We start from the raw sequence: 21,910 nt of genomic DNA, 5'->3' as shown, positions 1-21,910 counted from the left end.
ACCTCTGCCGTTTTTATTTTTTGCGCTATAAACGGAAAAAGACCGAAATTTTTGAAGAAAAATTATATTTTCTACTTTTTGTTATAAAAAAAATCCAATAAACTGAATTTAGGCCAAAATGTATTTCTCCACATGACTTTGGTAAAAAAAAAAGTCAATAAGTGTATATTTATTGGTTTGCGCAAAAGTTATAGCGCCTACAAACTAGGGTACATTTTCTGGAATTTACACAGCCTTTAATTTATGACTGCCTATGTCATTTCTTGAGGTGCTAAAATGGCAGGGCAGTACAAAACTCCCCCAAATGACCCCATTTCGGAGGCCATGGAATGCCCAGGTGGCACAAACACCCCCCCCCCCCCCCCCCAAAATGACCCCATTTTGGAAAGTAGACACCCCAATCTATTTGCTGAGAGGCATGATGAGTATTTTGCAGCTCTCATTTGTTTTTGAAAATGAAGAAAGACAAGAAAAAAACAATTTTTTTTTCTTTTTTCAATTTTCAAAACTTTGTGACAAAAGGTGAGGTCTGCAAAATACTCACTATACCTCTCAGCAAATAGCTTGGGGTGTCTACTTTCCAAAATAAGGTCATTTGGGGGGGTTTTGTGCCACCAGGGCATTCCATGGCCTCCAAAACTGTGATAGGCAGTGAAGAGTGAAATCAAAAATTTACGCCCTTAGAAAGCCTGAAGGCGGTGCTTGGTTTTCAGGGTCCCGTACGCGGCTAGGCTCCCAAAAAGTCTCACACATGTGGTATCCCCGTACTCAGGAGAAGCAACAGAATGTATTTTGGGGTGTAATGTCACATATTCCCATGGCATGTTTGAGCAATATATCATTTAGTGACAACTTTGTGCAAAAAAAAAAAAAAAAGAAAAGTATTTTTCCCGCAACTTGTGTCACAATATAAAATATTCCATGGACTCGATATGCCTCTCAGCAAATAGCTTGGGGTGTCTACTTTCCAAAATGGGGTCATTTGGGGGGGTTTTGAACTGTCCTGGCATTTTATGCACAACATTTAGAAGCTTATGTCACACATCACCCACTCTTCTTTTTTTTTTTTTTGCAAATATTCTTGATATCCCATGTATACTCTATGCATATAATTGCCTTTTGCATTCCTTATTTAATTCCGTATCTTATTTCAATGTACCCTCCCCCCTATCCCCCTCCCTCCCCAAATCCCTCCCTGTTTAATGGAGGGAGAGCCCCAACGCAACCTCGGACTGATGATGATCCCTTCCTACTATTTCTAGTCTTTCTATAGCATATTGAAGTAAGATGGTTTCGATCTTGAATTAAATGCTTCATTTAGTGTGAGTTTTCTGCTTTGTCCTCCCACGCCTCAGCTGCTTGGCTGGAGGCCTTAAATTTGACCCAGTCTCTCCAGATCTCCTCATACTCTCCCATCTCCAATCCTTCGCTATACCTCAGATATTCCATATAATAAATTTCATCTATTTTGTCGAGCCACTCCCGCTTTGAGGGTCTCGTACTGCCTCGCCAGTATCTAGGGATGAGACTCTTGGCCGCATTGAGGAGGTGTGGTGTTAGGCTTTTCCGGTAGTTTTTAGATGGTATATTACTACCATGGTGTAGGCATACCCAGGGGTCGTCCGGGATTGTTTTGTTGGTTATCAAATATATAATCCCTCGCACCTCCTCCCAGAATTTTCTTATTTCTGGGCACGACCACCAGATATGCGCAGCTGTCCCAACTTCCTCACACCCCCTCCAGCAGAGCTGCGAGGTCTCCTCCTGCATTTTGTGTGCTAAGTCCGGGGTGATATACATTCTGGTCATTACTCTATAATTCATTTCCGCTATCTTATAGTTTACTGACATGCCATTTGCTCTACTCGGGATTCTCCTCTCCTCCTTGTTACTGATATTATTTCCTAATTCCTCCTCCCATTTCCCGAGAAATCTTGGTCGATCTATCTCTCCCATTTTTATCAGGCTTTTATATATCCTTGACATTCCTCCCCTCCTGCTTTTTTTTATAAGTGCTTTCTCCAAGGGGTAGAGGTCTTCTATTGATCTGATTGGCTGCGGGAGTGACTCCACAAAGTGTTTGAGCTGCCTATATTTCCAACTATCCAACATCAACCGGGTTTCTCTTGCTTTAAGATCCTGATAGTCACATAACGCTCCCTGACTGGTAATATCCTTAAGTTGAACCTCTTCGCTCAGAATCCATTTTCCAGCCACCTCTTCCCTCCCCGGTGGGAAGTAGTCTGTGCCCTTAAGCGGGATTAGCGGCGAGTTATATTTTCACCTCTCTCTGGTGTGAATTTTATCCCAAGTGTTTAGAACGTGTGTCGTGATATCGAATGTTTTTGTGTTAAGTTTTCTGACATGTGGTGGTATCCAAATATTTTTCCCCAGGTCTACCCCGCTCTTTAAATTCGATATTTTCACCCATTGTTTATTCTTATTAATCCACTCTGGTACACGTGATAAAATTATAGCTGTGTAGTATTTTTTGATGTCAGGTGCTCCCCAACCCCCCTTCTTCTTACTGCTCGCTAATTGTGTGTAATTTACGCGTGCCTTCTTCCCTCTCCATATAAATTTTAAAAAAAGTGTGTGCATTTTGTTCAAAAAACTCTGTGTGATTGCCAGTGGTAGCATTTGGAATCTGTATGTGATTTTAGGCAAGATCGACATTTTAAGGAGGTTTATTCTCCCACCCCAGGATAGTCTATTTCGCGGGACTCTATTTAGTTCTGTTCTAGTCTCATTAAGGAGAGTCATAAAATTAACTTGAAACATTTCTTCCTTAGATGATGTTATTTTTACTCCCAAATAGCTCAGTTCCTTTACCCCCCATTTAAAAGGTATGCCCTTTTGATAAGCCTTATCCCCCCCTTTTTCTTCTACGACTTCCAATACCTCCGACTTAGTTGTGTTTACTCGGAAGTTTGAAAGCCGCCCATAGTTTCTGAGGGTCGCTAGTATGTTGGGGAGAGTGATCCTTGGACGTGTGACGTATAGCAAGACGTCGTCTGCAAATGCTGCTATTTTGTATTCGTCTTCCCCGATTTTAATACCACTGATGTCCGGGCTCTGTCTGATCGTAGCTAACAGCGGTTCCAGAGTTAGCACAAACAGCAGCGGGGAGAGTGGGCACCCCTGTCTGGTGCCATTTTTCAGCTCAATTGCCTCAGATAGAGTACCATTGATTTTAACTCTGGCCGTGGGGTAATTATATAGGGCCCTGATCCTTTTAATCATTTTGTTACCAATCCCCAGTTCCTCCAGAGTGTTCCACATGAAGCCCCAGTCTACCCTGTCGAATGCTTTTTCAGCATCAATCGACAGGAGTAGACCTGGGGCTCCCCTGTCCCTCATAATCTGAGTTACCATTAACGTTTTTATACCGTTGTCTTTCCCTTCCCTCCCTGGTACAAATCCCGCTTGGTCAGAGTGGATCACTTCTGTTATAACCCTTTTCAGTCTGTCTGCGAGGATCTTTGCATAGATCTTTATATCTATGTTCAGAAGGGAAATGGGTCTATAACCGAAGCATGTAGTAGCGTCCTTCCCTTCCTTCTTTATAACCACTATATTCGCCTCTAATGCTTCCTTTCTTATCTCCCAGTTTTCCCCGATCCCATTGATGTATGAGCAGAGTATTGGGAGTAGGGGTTCTTGCAACTTTTTATAGTAGAGGGCCGACAGCCCATCGGGTCCTGGGCTTTTCCCGTTAGGGATATCCTGGATGGCTCTCCTGACCTCCTGAAGGGTCACGGGAGCATCCAGAGTGGGACTATCCTCTTCCGTGATTTTTTTTAAGTTTGCCTCTTTTAGAAACATTTTACTGGCTTCCTGCCTATGTTTAACCTGTTCTTGAGTGCCACTCGCTTTAATTGCATACAATGCCTCATAGAACTTTGAAAAAGTTTTGGCTATATCTTGCGTTTTGTATTGGATTTCCCCTGAGCTTTTCCTAATTCTTTCAATGTAGTTGCTTGTTTTCTTCTTTTTTAGGATCCTTGCCAAGTGTCTACCGGGCTTATTGCTATTTATGTACCTCTCTTTTTTGACCAAATAATAGGTTTTGCGTGTTTCCTGTTCCAGAGATGTCCTCAACTCTTCCCTCTTTTGGAGTAGGGTCCTCCAAACCCCCCTCCCTCCTGATATTTTATGTTGTTGTTCTAGTTCGTGGATCTCTCTGGTCAGGGCGAGCCTTTGGTTTTTCGTTCTCTTATTTCTTTCCCCACCTATCATCATTAAAATCCCCCTTATAAATGTTTTATGCGCTTCCCAAATTGTGGCCTCATTTACGTCGCCGGGGATATTAATTTTAAAAAACCATTCTAGTTCCTCCTTTAATCTTTTCAAGATTACATCATCAGCTAAGAGATCCTCATTCAGTCTCCATCCTGTGCCCCGTGCTCCGGTTTCACCCATCCTTAAGTGTAGACTCACGGGCGCATGGTCCGAAAAGGACATGTTGCCAATAACGGTCCATGTGATTTCCTCCAGCATCCTGTGTTCTACCAGAAAAAAATCGAGTCTTGAGTACGTCCCATGCACGGGGGAATAGAAGGTGTAGTCTCTTTTGTCTCCCTGTTGTATCCTCCAGACATCTACTAGTTGGAGCTTGTGTAGTTTTTTTTTAAGTTTCTCCGGCCACATTCCTCCCTTCCCCCGAGCATGGGACGTGCAATCTCTCTCGGGGTCGAGACACAGGTTGAAATCTCCTCCTACGATTGCTCTCCCCGTCTTAAAAGTCTCGAATTTGGTCAGTATGGCCATTACTGTTCTATAGGTATTTTTATTTGGTCCGTAGATGTTCGCCAGGGAGTACTTCAATCCATTAATTTTTCCTTTCAGGAAGAGATATCTCCCCTCTGGATCGGAGAGCCTCCCCTCTAGTTCGAATCTCGTTCCTCTGGCGAACCCTATGGCCACTCCTCTTGCTCCCCTGATTGGTGAGTCACTATAGTACCATTCCGGGAATTCCCTGGAGTAAATGGTTTGATTCCTATTTGTTCTAAAATGGGTCTCTTGCAACATTATTACCTCAGCCTTCAATAGCTTTAATTCCCCCAGAATATTTGCACGTTTTACACAGGCATTCAATCCCCTTACATTGTAAGAGATAATTGTTAAGTTAGCAAGCATCTCTTTCTTCTATTTATGTTCTGCTTACTATAAGGCAAGCTCCTAGTATTGTGGGATGCGTTGGGCTGCTTACTAAGAGGCAGGCTCCTACTATTGTAGATTGCGTTGGGCTCTCTCCCCCTCCCCTCCCCTCTCCCCTCACCCCCCCCCCCCCATCAACCCCCCCACCCACCCACCAAAACCCTCCCTCCCTCCCCCTTCCTTTTCCCCAATTTTTTGGGGGTGTAACAGGCCTTGACTTGGCCCTTGAACTATAACCGGGGCTCGCCACCACCACTCAGCCCCCCGGTTGTCCCCCAGAGGTTGAGCTCGGTACGGGGTTTGGCCGCGACCGCAAGGCTCCATCTCATATACAGGAGCTCTCAGCCTTGGCTATCCCCCCTTCGTGCCTCCCAACCCTCCCCCCCCCCCCGTCCCCGCCACCTCCACCGACCCCACGGTCCGCCATTTCATCGCTGGGTAGCCTATTTGTACATCTATACACAAGCGTCTGTTTTACCATAGTCCTACTTCTTTCTCCCTTTTTCCCAATGCCTTTTTTTTTTTTGTTTTTTTTTGTTTTTTTTACAGATAAACTGCCGGTTTCAAACAGGTCTCCAAGTAGGAATTTCTCCTAGTGTGTCATGGTTGGTGTCTTTCTCCCACCAACCCGGTATGTCCGCCAGGGGAATTTCTAAGTGTTCACAAAATTTTTGTGTTTCTTCAGGGAATCTTAGCACGGCTTTTCGGCCTTCTTTGCGTCCGATCAGGCAGGCTGGGAAGCCCCAGGAGTATTGGATTCCATGCGCTTTCAAAATTGCCAGGAGGGGTTTCTGGATTCTTCTCCTGTTGAGAGTCTCTGCTGTGAGATCTTGGAAAATTTGTAAATTGGTATCTTTATATTTAGCCTGGAGGTTTCTCTTTAAGTTGGAGGTTATTTGTTCTGTCCGCATAATTGTGGAATCGCACGATGACATCTCGTGGTGAGTTTCCTCTCACGTCAGGTGGTTTCCTTAATCTGTGCACCCTGTCCACTTTCAGCTTTCGGCCGACTTCCAATGGATTCATCAATTCGTTAAAAATTTCTTCCATTTTAAGCGGAAGGTTTTCTATTCCATCTTGTGGTTCCGGGAGACCTCTGATCCGGAGGTTCTTTCTTCTGTTACGATTTTCTTGGTCCTCCAATCTGTATTTGATATTTCTGAATTCGGCCTGCATTGCTTTCATTTGGTGTTTCATTTTTTGAATTTCGGCTCCCTGTATTCCCACAGTGGATTCCGCCTCTTCAACTCTTTTCAGTAGATGGCTCATATTGTCGTGTACTATATTGATCTCCCCCTTAATTGAGGCCTCCAGCCTAGCGAACATCTCTGCTATTTCTTCCTTCGTGGGAAGCATTCTGCCCTGCTGGGGTTCGCCTGATGGTTCCTCTTCTATGTCTTGACCCATAGGTCTTGTGTCCCCGTCCACCGTTTGTCTTCTTGTTGCCGTTTTACCTGCACGCTCCGGTGTCTTTTTTGTGCCTGTCATTGCTGTTGCCGCTGTAGCCCCTGTTCATTCACTCGGGCTTTCTTTGCTGCCGTCATTCGTCATATATCTCCTTATTGTACCTGGACTTGAGCTAGTCCGGGGTTGGGTAGCCGCATTCCCTCTGGTTGACTTGCCCCTCATTTCCCTGTTTCTTCTGTTCCCTAAGGGGTGGACCTGTGAAATATGCTGACCCTGAGGGTGGGGGAGACCCCCGGGATTACCCCAAAGTGGTGTTAGCTATGTAACTGATTTCTTATTAGTTGTTTACGCAATTCCTCCCTAGACGCTCTAGAGTGTATTCGCTACCTCTCAGGAGGTTTCTTCCCGTTTGTACTACTTTGTACTTCTTTGGTATTCCTTCCTGGGGTTCCTGTCCTGGGTGGCTACTATTACTACTGGTTATGCTTTATATTTAGGACGACCGCGAAGGATAAATAGAGAGATGTAGTCGCAAACTCGGAGATGCAAGCCGCTATTCCACCTCCAAATATAGTCCCGGGTATAATCAATTGTGGAGTGTGCTAGGGGGTACTGGTATCTTTATGAGCTTATCCTTCACTCCCCCTGGTCTTCCAATCTGCCCCTCTTTCAACTATATCCGAATTTAGACCAGATGATTAGCCTTTACTAGGTAATTTTTGCGAAATGGTTTCAAACACTTTAAGATACATGGTGTTACAGATAAGACATGATTTAAGGCACCGGACCTTACAAAGATGAGAAGGTAAAAATATCCAATCCGCTGTAGATCACATTATGTGGGTTACTTACCCTCCTCTTAGGTTTAGCAATATGCAGGGTCTTACCCTTCCTGGTTCCTCAAGCCTCCTGGGTGCTTCCCGCAGTGCCAAAATTCCCACTTACTTGCTTGTCTGATGCTATCTTCAATCCCTGCCACATAAACTGCAGCAGCTTTCCCATTGATTTGATTTACCGCCTCTGATGTAGATCGCTTCCTGTAGACTGGATATTTTTATCTCCAGGAGGGGGGGTGGAGCGGCATCCCCAGCCCCAGGCTCTGCTGTGGTCTTGTATTGATATTTTTGCTGCTTCCGAGAACCGCAGCACCGAGGCACCGCCTCCACCACCCTCCTCTCTGCCTTCGGTCTCGGGAACCGGGGAGGAAGCTAAGGGAGAGGGGGGCGACAGGGGGATGACGGCCGTGTACACCGCGCAATACTCCGAGGCGAGGGGGGGGGGGGGGGGGGGGGGGAGGCTAGCGTGAGCGCTTCGTCTTCATCACGGCTGGAGGGACGCCGAGCTGCAGCCCCATGTCTCTAGTGATCCGTCCTCGCCCACATCCGGCTCCTCCCCAAGGTTTCTTTTGACACATCACCCACTCTTCTAACCACTTGAAGACAAAGCCCTTTCTGACACTTTTTGTTTACATGAAAAAATTATTTTTTTTTGCAAGAAAATTACTTTGAACCCCCAAAAATTATATATTTTTTTTAAGCAAATTCCCTACAGATTAAAATGGTGAGTGTTTCATTTTTTTTTTCACACAGTATTTGCGCAGCGATTTTTCAAACGCATTTTTTTGGGAAAAAACACACTTTTTTAAAGTTTAATGCACTAAAACACACTATATTGCCCAAATGTTTGATTAAGTAAAAAAAGATGATCTTAGGCCGAGTACATGGATACCAAACATGACATGCTTTAAAATTGCGCACAAACGTGCAATGGCGACAAACTAAATACATTTTTAAAAGCCTTTACAGGTTACCACTTTAGATTTACAGAGGAGGTCTACTGCTAAAATTACTGCCCTCGATCTGACCTTCGCGGAGTTACCTCACATGCATGGTGCAATTGCTGTTTACATTTGACACCAGACCGACGCTTGCGTTTGCCTTTGCGCGAGAGCAGAGAGGGGACAGGGGTGCTTTTTTTTTTTTTTTTTTCTTTTTAATTTTTTTGCTTTTTTATCTTATTTTTAAACTGTTCCTTTCATTTTTTTTTTTTTTTTTTTTTATCATTTTTATTGTTATATCCCCTATGATAGCAATAGGTAGTGACAGGTACTCTTTTTTGAAAAAATTGGGGTCTATTAGACCCTAGATCTCTCCTCTGCCCTCAAAGCATCTGACCACACCAAGATCGGTGTGATAAAATGCCTTCCCAATTTCCCAATGGCGCTGTTTACATCCGGCGAAATCTAAGTCATGAAATGCTTGTAGCTTCCGGTTTCTTAGGCCATAGAGATGTTTGGAGCCACTCTGGTCTCTGATCAGCTCTATGGTCAGCTGGCTGAATCACCGGCTGCATTCTCAGGTTCCCTGTTGAGACAGGAGAGCCAGAGAAAAACATGGAAGACGGTGTGGGGGGGGCATTCCCTCCCACTGCTTGTAAAAGCAGTCTAGAGGCTAATTAGCCGCTAGGATTGCTTTTACATGAAAGCCGACCGCTGGCTGAAAAAAATGATACCAAGATGATACCTAATCCTGCAGGCATCATTCTGGTATAACCACTCAAAGTCCAGCAACATACCAGTACGTTGCTGGTCCTTGTTGGGCATATATTGTAACCTTTTTTTCATGCAGCCTATGGGCTGAACGAAAAAAAGAGATTGATCGGTGGATATGCCCACCATTAGAATACCTCCCTTCAATCACCCACTTCTAATGATGGGCATACATGCACCGTTTATATATGCCGAAGCAGGGGGACATCCTCCCGCAAAAGGTAGGAGCAAATCGCTCCTCCGCCCCTGCTGCCCCCATGCTTCGACATATATCACCTCCGCTGGAGTCACGGCTTTATATATCGTGGGAGCAAACGCTGTTGCTGTCAAGATAAATAAATCCGCGCTGCAGCTGAATGGCGTACCTTAAGACAAAAAAATGGTTAACAATAAAACACAGTAAACGGTAAAGTATAAAAAATTGCATACCTGAAGGGCGCATGCGCGCGAGCGAAGGAAATGGCCGCGTGATTCCTCCGCTCCGCGCTGACGGGAACAGTAACCCGGCCCGATACCGAGCAGAACAAGCGGGGACAAGGTTCACATACTGCTCCGGACTCCGGAGCGTCTCGGGACTCTGCCGGTGATGCTCCGGTCCGGAAAGCACAAGCCAAAAGCTAGGCAGCCCCAGAAGTCCTCTACAGCACCAGGCAAGGGGAAATCCAATATGGCGCTGAAGCCTCCAGAACGTGAAGACGCTGCACACATATCAGATGATAACCCAGAATCTCCAACAGACAGCTTACAACAATTTCCTACAGACCTGGTAAGCCCTCTTCCCCTGGACTCTGATAACCTTTTAGCAAGATTTCGCAGTATAGTAAGGGACGAAATTACTGTGGCATCACGCAAGCTATCCTCAGATTTGGTGCGGGGTCTTAAAGAGATAGGCCACCGCACTAATCAATTAGAGCAGCGCATGGATTTGGCAACCACAGTCTTAGAGGGTCATGAAGAAGAAGTAGAAAAATTAACAACAGAAATAGAGTCCCTGAGAGACAAGTTGGAAGACGCAGAAAATAGGGCCCGCAGGGACAACTTACGCATCCGCGGTATTCCAGAAAAGGTGAATGACCTGCAGGGCACAGCGGCGGCTTTCTTTCAGGAACTGGCCCCGGAAATCCCTGTGGACCGGCTTGAGTTCGATCGCATACATAGATCTCTGGCCCCTAAACCCACGGATGGTCCCCCGAGAGACGTTATCATAAAGTTCCACTATTACCGCACTAAAGAAAAGCTTTTGCAGGCGGCGAGAGAACAACAAAATCTCTCTTTTCAGGGGAATTCCCTTCAGCTATTCGTTGATCTCTCGCCGGTCACGATTGCCAGACGGCGGGGACTCAAACCATACTTGCAAATACTGCAAACACAGGGGATCAAATACAGATGGGGATTCCCCTTCAAACTATCCTTCTCTCATTTGGGTCGTCAATTTCAGGCTACTTCTCCAGCGGAGTTAAGACATCATTTCCAGGATCTGCAGCTGGACCTCCCTTCCTCCCAGACGGAGGCGACGTACTCCTCCTCCTCCAGACCAGGACCCTCCAGGCCCCCTCGACAAAGCTCCCAACGTTCGCAACCCGAATCCCAAGCTCTCCGAGAATTACAGTCACAGAAGTTCCATAAATTCAACAATGGTTGAAGGTACTTTTCTTTTATTTGTTTTTGATGACATCTAGCCCCCTTCTGTTGCCCGACCCCGGGCCACGGTCATCCCTTTTTGTTCTTTCTACTGCTTTTACACCTGGAACTTTTAGGTGTGCTGGATAAGGAGTTACTAGTCCCCAGTACCCAAAGTCTGGTCCTATGCCTTAATAACTTTTAAGGTCCGCCCCATTTGTGAGATGGCGGTGTGAGGTGTAAGAAGCGACATGGAAGATAGGCAAATAGACATCCATCAACATGTTTCCAGGAAGAAGACTACCCATGTTTAAAGATGGATTATTTTTTTTGTTTGGTTTTTTCCTCTTTTTCTTTTTAGGTTAAGTCTTCATGATAACTTTTACTACTCAATACAAGAATGTGACTTTAACATTTCTGTTCCTTCTAGGGTTTGACGTGGTGGGGGGAGGGTGAAACCGCAGCTGCAGGAATACCCTTTTGTGGTGTTCCAATGCGGCGCGGGCAGTTGTATCCGTGCCCTGTACCGCCGACTCCGTTGGGGGGGTGGGGGGGCGCGGTGGGGTTAGATCAATCTCCCTGGTGGTCAGGGGACTGAAGGCCTTTTGGCCTTTTGGTCCAGGCCATCGGGGACTAAGTTTTGGTTGTACCTTTATGTTTTCTAATGTTTCCTCAACAAATGTTTAGTTCAGTTGTTTTAATTCATCTCCACTAAACCTGAGTTCAATGGTTTCTAGTTTCTGCTCTTAACGTACATTTACAAGTTACGATTGATAAATGATAGGCCGGTGGTCCCGTCGGACCAATGCTACCCCCGATGAGTCAGCACTTGGCCGAGACGGCTGTCTCGGCCAATGTCTTACTCAAATGTGGGTCTTTCAGCCCACAAAACAAAGCAATTAAGGTATTGTTGTCTATCCAACTTCGAGATTTTCTTATTACCTCTACCTTACCTGCTTCACTCTTTCTCTTGTGCCCTTTGCTTGTCCCTTTTCTTCTTTCCCTTTCCCCTAGGTCCGCGGGATGTCTGACTGGAAATTTATATAGGAGAAATTCCCTGATCCCATGACCCTTAATTGGCTTACCCTGAATGTTCAGGGTATGAATTCCCCCCAGAAAAGGGTCAAGATCTTCAAATATCTAAAACAACAAAAAATAGATATTGCTTGTTTACAAGAAACGCATTTCTCTACCACTTCTTGCCCTAAATACTTTGCGGCACACTACCCACAGGTATTTCTGGCTAACGCATCCACTAAACACAGAGGTGTTCTGATCGCCATAAGCAAAACGGTTCCATTTATTTGCAGTAAGCAGATAGCAGACCCAAATGGTAGATATTTAATTTTGCAAGGCACGATTCAGGATAATGAGATAACAATCATGTCATATTATGCTCCGAATACCAACCCAGGGCCCTTTCTTACCCACGTCTGCTCCCTGTTACGATCTCACCAAAAAGGAACCCTATTGATGGCAGGAGACTCTAATGTAACACTGAAGCCCTCCCTTGACAAATACCCACCGGACCATAAACCCCCCCCCTGCGGCCGCCAAATCCTTTTTGCAGTCCCTACGGAATTCTGACCTAATAGATATATGGCGGGAACTCCATCCCCTAAGTAGGGATTATACCCACTATTCCCATCCTCACCACTCTCACTCTAGGATCGACCATATGTTTGTCCTTCGCAAACACCTTCCCTTAATAGAATCAATTTCTATCCTTGCCGCCCCATGGTCAGATCATGACCCCATCCTGACGGTTTGTAGTTCTTTACTGAGTAATTCACAATTTTCCCCATGGGTGATGAATGACTCCCTTCTATCCCACAAAGAGATTCTTGCTGACATTCATGATGCTTCAGCAGAATATTTTAAAATTAACACAGGATCAGTACCATCCCCAGTTACACTCTGGGAAGCGTATAAAGCTGTCCTCAGAGGTCACGTTATCCGCATAGCGTCTAGACGTAAAAAAGAGAGAGCAAGGGCTCGACAAGAGCTTGAATTAAAATTAGAGATCGCGACCAAGACCTTCAAACTAAAACCTACTCCCACTAATCGCAAACTCTTAGATAAAGCCCGCACAGACTTAGACCTATGCCTGACTGACGAAGCAGAACGAACCCTACGATGGGCCCGACAAAGGTGGTATATTAAAGCGAATAAACCTAATACAATGCTAGCTAATAGACTACGCACCTTTGCCCCGAAATTTACTCCTATTACTCTTCGCACCCGCCACAATTCCCTAACAGGTAATCCCCAAAAAATCCTGGAGGAATTCAGACATCGCCTCACTAAACTTTATTCGGAACCAGATCATCTTTCAACCCAAGGCCTAGACGCCTTTCTTAAGAATCTATCATTACCATCCTTGTCTGAAACTCATACATCCCTGATGGACCGAGATATACAGATCTCAGAAGTCCTCCAATGCATTAAGGAGTTGAAGGTGGGCAAGAAGCCTGGCCCAGATGGCTTCACGGCACTTTATTACCGGAAAATGGCAGATGTCATTGCTCCGCATTTGACGAAGATGTATAATTCAGTCAAGGATGGTTGTCACTTCACACCCAACCAACTGACCGCCAATATAGTCATGATACCTAAACCAGATAAGGACCATTCATCTTGGGCCAACTTCCGGCCCATATCACTCATTAATATCGACATGAAAATTTTAACAAAAATCCTGGCCACTCGCCTCATCTCCTTCCTTCCACGCCTAATAAAAAAAGATCAAGTGGGATTTGTCCCACGAAGGCAGGCAGGGGACGCAATAAGACGCCTTCTCCAAATACAACACATAGTTCATAATAGATCCCTTGAAACCATGTTCTTATCATTGGACATCAATAAAGCACTTGATACATTGTCATGGCCATACCTGATTCAAACGTTAAAGCACTTTTGTTTTGGCACTTCTTTTATGGGCTGGGTCTCAGCCATCTATAATTCCCCTCAAGCCAAAGTGAAGTACTATGGGTTTGAATCATACACCTTCCCAATTAGAAGGGGCACTCGCCAGGGATGCCCACTCTCTCCATTGTTATTTATTTTAGCATTGGAACCCCTAGCGGAAGCCATTAGATCTCATCCTGATATAACTGGCGTGGATATAGCAGGAACCCCACATAAATTGTCTATGTTCGCGGATGACATATTACTGACCATCACTAAACCGAGAATCACCCTCCCTAATCTGTTAGCTCTTCTGGAAACCTTTGCCACCTTTTTGGGTCTATCGGTCAATCCCGCTAAATCAAATGCAATGTCGATAAACCTCTCACTATCTGAATAAGAATCCCTACAGTCACACTTTTCCTTCCAATGGCTGAATTCTTTACCTTATCTTGGTATTCGACTCACCCCAAAATATTCAGGTTTATTCCAAGCTAATTTTCCCTCATTACTTAGAAAACTCTCTAATATGCTCTCCTCGTGGTCCGCTCTCCCATTGTCCTGGTTCGGTAGGATTACTACCGTTCGCATGTCCTACCTCCCAAAACTGCTTTACTACTTCAGAGTTCTCCCGGTCCCAGTCCCCTCCCATATTCTCTGTATACACCAGCGCAAGATCATGCAGTTTATTTGGGGCTCCAAGAAACCTAGGATTAAAAAGCAGGTATTATTCGCTCGTAAAATTAATGGAGGTTTATCAGTACCCAATCTACACGCTTATTACATAGCGGCAGCCATAGCTCCATTATCTCATCTCCATGAGAAATCCCAGATGCCATTATGGGCCACTATGGATATGATAGACTCTCACCCGATACCCTTAGCCTCTCTTCCATGGCTTCCTCGAGAACATCGCCCTAGTGCCATGGGCCCATGTTTGGCCCATTCACTACGGTTATGGGATTCTGTTAAATACTCCGCAGGTTTAATCTCCCCACATCTTCCCCTACTCTCCCTTCTTCACTGCTCACTGTTCCCACCGGGACACGATAATCCGCAGCAATTTCGATGGTGGACTGAGCAAGGCTTTGTGGATGTCCACTCTATGTTTTCCCCAACTAGGATAAAAACATTTGCGGCCTTACGCTCCTCACATGACATCCCCCTAAGGGAACATTTTAGATATATGCAAATACGACATTTCCTACTAACCCTTATAAAAACTCATGACCCCCCATTTACACTAACCCCCTTTGAACATCTTTGCAGATCACGACCCCAATCCCCTGGTTTGATTTCATTAATCTACGTGGCCATTATTGGCTCCACAAAACCGCCCATAAGAGCGTATCATCTTCATTGGGAAGCGGAGCTGGGTAAAAAAATTGACCCGGAGGACTGGCAGGCCATGACAATTTCATTATCCAAGTGCTCCAAGAATGTTTTGTTCTTGGAAAATGCTTACAAAATTCTTTATAGATTGTACTACACCCCAGCCAGAATAGCGAGGTTTATCCCATCTTATTCCACTTTATGTTTTCGAGGATGCTCACAAGAGGGCACGATGGCACACATTTGGTGGAAGTGCCCTAAGGTATGCAGACTCTGGATCAGAGTGTATGCACTCCTCCAAAACCTCTTCAATACTACCATAAAGAGGGACCCCTTTGAGGCCCTTTTGGGGAAACCAATCCCTGAACTGTTGCGACCAGAGCGACAGTTAGCATCCCATATACTTACTGCAACTAAATTAACTATTGCAAAATCATGGAAAACTTCAGCCCTAAGTTTTGAAGTAGTTAAAAACCGCATTAATGATACCATGGTTAATGAAAAGCTGACAGCAATATTATCAGATACACATGACAAATTTCTTCGAACATGGCAACCATGGGTAAACTATGCCCACCCCTCCAGATTCGACTCGGCACTACTCTCCTTGTAATGGAAACAAAGGCACCCCATCCCGCGGACCTCTCCCCCCCCCCCCCCATCTTTCTGCTCCCCCCACTTTTTCTTCTCTATTATTCTCCTTTCCTTCTTCTCCTCAATCACTAAGTCAGTTCCTTTTTACTCCCATTCTCCATTTTTAGTTTGGGCAATTTTTTTTTTATATATCTTTGATTCCGCAGGTTTACCCCTGACGGAGATATAGTACAGGCTGACAACTGATTTTGAACACCTTTTGCCTCCTCAGTGCTTTATGTATTGATACATGGTCATGTGATATGATTCCTGTTTTCACTTCCTATTATTTTTTTATGTTTGTTCTCTGTACCAAGAATATGCACACATGTATCCGCATAATGTACATTTATATGTTTCTCCTTTTGTACTATCAACACTCTTCATGTTCAATAAAACCTTTTGTACAAGAAAAAATTGCATACCTGAAAAGCAAACATGATAAAACATAATAAACAATAAAACATTGCAGAATACAAAAAAGAACAGAACAATAGAGAGAGAGAGAACAATAAAACGACAACTATTTTTGTTTTTTTTTTATATATTTTTTTGTGTTTTTTTTTTTTTTTTTACACTTTTTTTTGTAACTGTAACTTTTGTAACTGTAACCGGTTCCAGGTTCGGGTCTCTCAAAATGCGATGGCATCTTGGGAGACTCTGTGAAAGTGTGCCTAGTCTGTGCAATGCTGTACCCTACGCTAATACTCAACTAGTGAATGGTAGCGTTCAAAACATTCACCAATGCAAAGACCAGGATCGTCAGGACAGGAGGGACAATAATAGCGGGTGTCACGCCTATATCCGCGCTTGCTGCAGACACGACATCTTTTTTGGGGGGGGTTCGTTGGGTAGGGGTACTCGGGAGGACATAAAAATGCCTCTCATGCAGCCGACTGCATTTGGTTGGGGTTGTGAATGGGGAAAGTACGGGCGCTGCAGAAGTGGTGGGTTCCCAATTAGGGTTGGCGAATGCAGCAGGAAGGGCACTATGGGCACGACGGGCCTGTGTTTGTCTTCTTCTTGGTGGCAGCGGGACACTACTTGTGCTTGCCACCTCACCAGCTTGAACTGCACTTATGGGACCCACGTCACCAAGTGTTACTGCAGTGCTGGTTTGACTACGACCGGGGTGTACTAGGCTGCTGGTGCTTGCCAGTTCACCAATACGCTACCAAAAAAACTGTTAGTGATCGCAGGGATCAGGCCTGACTCTGCGAACGCTGCAGTTATGCGTTTAGTGTTTTGTGACAGTGATCGATCGATACTGCACTTGGGTGGGCTGGGCTGGGCCAGGCGGAGGGGCAAAACGCAGGTGCTAGCAGGTATCTGGGCTGATCCCGCTAACACTGCGTTTTTGGGAACCCTATACTGCTGGGGACGCTAGTATAGATCTGATCAGATATTGATCTGTTCAGATACTATACCACTAAGGGAGGTGTACGGTGCGTGCGTGGGTGTTAGCACTACTGGCACTAACCTGACGCTGCCTGGGGCGACGCAGACCCTATCTGACCCTAAAACTTAACTTATATCACCACCGGGCGATCAGGGGGCTAAACCTTTATTACGTAATAAACGGCGGGTGCCCTGACACTATAAAAAATAAACGAACTAACCAGCGTCACCCGTAACAGTTATACGGTGATCACTGGTGAAAGGGTTAACTAGGGGCAATCAAGGAGTTAAAACCTTTATTAGGTAGCACATGGGGGTCCCTGTCGCTGTAAAAAGCTGACGGCGAACCTATATATTTACCTCCCTAACTAGCGTCACCAGTGACACTAATACAGCGATCAGAAAAATGATCGCTTAGTGACACTGGGTGATCAAGGGGTTAAAACTTTATTAGGGGGGGGGGGGTTAGGGGGGTATCCTAGACCTAAAGGGGGCTAACACTAACTGTCAGAAAACTGACACAAATGCAGTAATCAGAAAAAAAAAAAAAAAAAACTGCTTGGTGTCAGTGTGACGGGGGGGCAGGGGGGTGATTGGGGGGTAAAGGGGGATGTAATGTATGCCTGGCGTGTTCTGTGTGTGTTTTACACTCACTCGGATGTCTTCTCTCCTCGGCGCCGGAACAGAAAATACCGAGAGATGACATCACTTCCTTTGCTGCCGTTTACTATACAGCAGCAGAGGAATGATTTCATTGGCTGGGAGCGATCGCGAGGGGGGGGCACGAATGGATGGCCTCCCCCTCACCTCTCATCGCTCCCAGACAGAAGCCGACCGCCTGCCCGTGCCATTCTGCCGCAGTATATCTGCGTGAGGTGGTCGGCAACTGGTTAGGAGGACCTGTCATGCTTTTTTTTCTATTACAAGGGATGTTTACATTCCTTGTAATAGGAATACAAGTGACACATTTTTTTTAAAGAACAGTGTACAAATAAAAAAGGTCATATAAATAAGAAAAAAAATAACTAAAATTTTTAAACGCGCCCCGTCCCGCCGAGCTTGTGTGCAGAAGCAAATGCGAGTAGCGCCTACATATGAAAACGGTGTATAAACCACACACGTGAGGGGTCGCCGCGATCGGTAGAGCGAGAGCAATAATTCTAGCCCTAGACCTCCCCTGTAAGTAATAAACATGCAACCTGTAGAATTTTTTAAACGGCGCCTATGGAGATTTTTAAGGGTAAAAGTTTGTCGCCATTCCAGGATCACTGTATTGGGGTCACTGGTCCCCAAAAAGAGTCACTTGGGGTCAGATTTGTCTTCCACAATGTCGCAGTCCCACAAAAAAAATAAAACGCAGATCTCCGCCATTACTAGTAAAAATATTTGTAAAAAAATTTAAAGTCCATAAATCTATCCCCTATTTTGTAGATGCTATAACTTTTGCGCAAACCAATCAGTATACGCTTATTGTAGAATAAACATTGGTCTAAGCTGATTTAGAAGTCCGTTTTTTTTCTTGGATATTTATTATAGCAAAAAAGTAAAAAATATTGTTATTTTTGCTTTTTAAATTGTCAGTCTTTTTTTGTTTTTAGCGCAAAAAATACAAATCGCAGAGGTGATCAAATAACACCAAAAGAAAACTATTTGTGGGGAAAAGGGACATCAATTGTATTTGGGTATGTCGCACAATCGCGCAATTGTCTGTTACAGTAACGCAGTGCTGTATCTCAAAAAGTGGCCTGGCCATCAAGGGGGTAAATTTTTCCAGGGGCTGGAGTGGTTAACGTTTAAAAAAAAAAAAAAAAAACACATTTTGACTTTAAAAATGTATGTAAAGACAAAACATTTATTTTTGTATTGGGGGGGGGTGTCCTGGTGACCACAGTTTCGCAGAATGAAAAGGGACAGGAATTCATGTGTCACTAGAAGAGGCAGCAGAAAACGCTCAGGGAACAGAAGGGAATTCACCTCACTCATGCTCTTGTCTGTGTCCCCAGTGAAAGTACTCTCATCACTTCCTGTCCTGTTGTCACCGAGACAGGAAGCATGAGAAGAGTTTCCACCAGGAACACACAGTACGGTGGATTGCAGACCACTAGGGGCCCCCCAGTCTACTCTCCTCGCACAGTGCCGAGTACACTTTGCTGTACAGCAGAGACACGTGGGGCGAGCACGTGGCACACAGCTATCTGCCCCTCCCCCTTCTCCCCCACCCTCACCTTTATTCTCGCGGTCCTGCGCTCCCCGTCCTCGGTGTCTACCACTCTTGTGCGCCTTATTCTGCTGTTTGAAGGCTCCGGGCCGGTGAGCCGCTTGCTTGTCACCCATCGCCGTGCTATCCCGAATTCCACGCCTACTAACAGCCTTGCAGAGAGTAAAGCCGCCCAACTCCGGGCGGAAGAGACACTACCGCATCTAATCCAATGCGCCTGCGCAGAGAGGTGTACTAGACTGTTGTACGGTGTTTCATCAGATTTAGCGATCCGTCAGAAGGTGTAACGGAAGTGATGTTTCGTCTTTCTACACCCCGCACTCCCCCATAAGTAAGGATACACTGAAGGGGGAGAGCGGACATCTTATTACACCCACAGGAGTTTTGCATTTTACACTTATTTTTAACAGTAAACTGAGGTTTTATAGTGAAATACAGTACTTAGAACTCCGTATGATTTTTTAGATGTTAAATTTTAAAAGCAGCGAACTTCTGTCAGATTAGCAAACCTGTGAGATCAGCTTGTCGCTTTGAAAAACTCAACATCTAACCAGTCGGACGCAGTTCTAAGTACTGTATTTCATTATATAAACCGTTTACTGTTAAAAATAGGTAAAAGGCAAAACTCCGGTGGGTGTAACACGATGTCCGCTTTCCCCCTTCTCAGTGAATCCTTATTGTGAAGGAGTGCGGGGTGTAGCAAGATGTCGGCGACGAAACGTTACTTCCATTACACATTCTGGCGGGTCGCCTAATCTGACGAAACAACGGATTTTCACTGGAGTCATTGTACTGCAGCCAATAACGTCACCCACAGTGCTAGGTCGGCATTGTCGGTGGATGAGGAGCAGTGTTTTGTGTGCAACCAGGGGCGTTGCTAGGTCTGCAAAAGATCTGGGGCTAGAGCCCATACCAGCAGTCACCGGTCACCACCAACCGGGGGGGGGCTGGGGTGCACGCCGGTGGTAAGCAAATTTTCGTGGGCAATGGCCGCTGTTGGCCATACAATCATTATGGCACCATGGTTGATATGGTGTCAGGGTCACCAAATGTGCATTTCGCTGCATTGGTGGCAGGCTGGCAGCACTGGTCCATTTAGTGAGGGCAAGTGAGCGGTGATGCGGGCAGGCAGTGAGAGATGATGTCATCTCTGCTCGTCCACCCGCTCACTTCTTTCCTCTCTTTTAGGCTACTTTCACACTGAGGCACTTTACGCTAAATATTGCGCCTGCAAAGCGGCTGTAATGCACCTCTCCTGTCACTCCAGTGACAGTGTGCTTTCATACTGGGGCGGTGTGCTTGCAGGACGTTAAAAAAAGTTCTGCAAGCAGCATCTTTCGGGTGCTTTAGAAGCGGTGTATACACCGCTCCTAAAGTGCCCCTGCCATTGAAATCAATGGGCAGCGCCACCAAAGCACCTGCAAAGCGCTTCGGTATCAGAGCTTCGCGGGCGCTATTAACCCCTTAATCAGCCACTAGCGGGGGGTTAAAAGCACCCCGCTAGTGGCCGAAAAGCACTGTTTAAACTACGGTAAAATGCCTCTAAAAATAGCGGCGCTTTACCGTCGATGTCCAACCACCACAGTGTGAAAGTGCCCTTACAGTAGCCTCTGTGTGTGGGACATCTGCTGCAAGGAATGCAGAGAGGGAGTCAGTGTTCTCCTCATGATCAGCGGGCTGTGCTGGCAGTGAAGCCTAGTGCTGCTTTTTGGCTTAGGGCAGCTTAGTGGGTGATGAGGCTGGGGAGACTGCAGCTCTCTTACTTCTTTCAGATGAGGAGGAGAGGGAGGCTTCGTCCATGTCAGAGTCTGGGTGACAAAGTCTCTGGGCAGTGGTTGTGGTGAGTAGGGATGAGCTTCGTGTTCGAGTCGAACCCATGTTCGACTCGAACATCGGCTGTTCGATCGTTCGCCGAATTGCGAACGATATGGGCCGTTCGCGCCAAATTCGTGTGGCGCGTCACGGCCCATAATTCACTGCGGCATTGCAGTGCATTGCTTGCTGATGATTGGCCAAGCATGCACTATGACCCGCATGCTTGGCCAATCACAGCGCCGCCTTAACAGAGAGCCATAATTGGCCAAAGCCAAGGAGGCTTTGGCCAATTATGGCTCAGGGGATTTAGTACACGCCCCACACTATATAAGGCCGCCTGCACGGCGGCCCTGTGCAGTGTGTTCCGGTGTGCTTAGAGAGAGAGAGAGACAGTGTCATTTCATTTGAGTTAGCTAGATTAGGCAGGAGAGTCAGTCAGTTAGCTGCACTTAAAGTGTATTGTGTATATATATGCATCCCAGGTGTTGCATATATATATATATATACACTGTATTCAGTTTAGCTAGATCCGTTCCTGTTATCTTCTAGACTATTTACATTTAGTGCAGTGCGTCCTGCTCACAGTGTTCAGCTAGATCCGTTCCTGTTATATTCCTACTGACAGGCAGGCTTGTCTTGTTACAGTATTTTGAAGAAAATTACTGGTGTTCTTTTGATCCTATTAGTACCACAGTCAGGCAGCTAGACTATTTACATTTAGTGCAGTGCGTCCTGCTCACAGTGTTCAGCTAGATCCGTTCCTGTTATCTTCTTACTGACAGGCAGGCTTGTCTTGTTACAGTATTTTAAAGAAAATTACTGGTGTTCTTTTGATCCTATTAGTACCACAGTCAGGCAGCTAGACTATTTAC

At 45.5% G+C, this 21,910-nt stretch overlaps 1 protein-coding gene across 1 annotated transcript in view; it reads right to left on the bottom strand.

The window, feature by feature from the left end:
* Positions 1-19,412, bottom strand: part of TSR1 (TSR1 ribosome maturation factor) — a 46,818-nt gene extending 27,406 nt beyond the window's left edge. Inside the window, exon 1 of the mRNA XM_073616609.1 lies at positions 19,231-19,412. Within this exon, the coding sequence (XP_073472710.1) occupies positions 19,231-19,339 (109 nt within the window). The 5' untranslated portion in view covers positions 19,340-19,412. The remainder of the gene's footprint in view (positions 1-19,230) is intronic.
* Positions 19,413-21,910: the final 2,498 nt, after the last annotated feature.

Source organism: Aquarana catesbeiana, linkage group LG02 (genome assembly GCF_042186555.1).
Source record: "Aquarana catesbeiana isolate 2022-GZ linkage group LG02, ASM4218655v1, whole genome shotgun sequence".
NCBI classification, from domain to species: Eukaryota; Metazoa; Chordata; class Amphibia; order Anura; family Ranidae; genus Aquarana; species Aquarana catesbeiana.
This window is presented reverse-complemented; position numbering and strand designations above follow the sequence as displayed.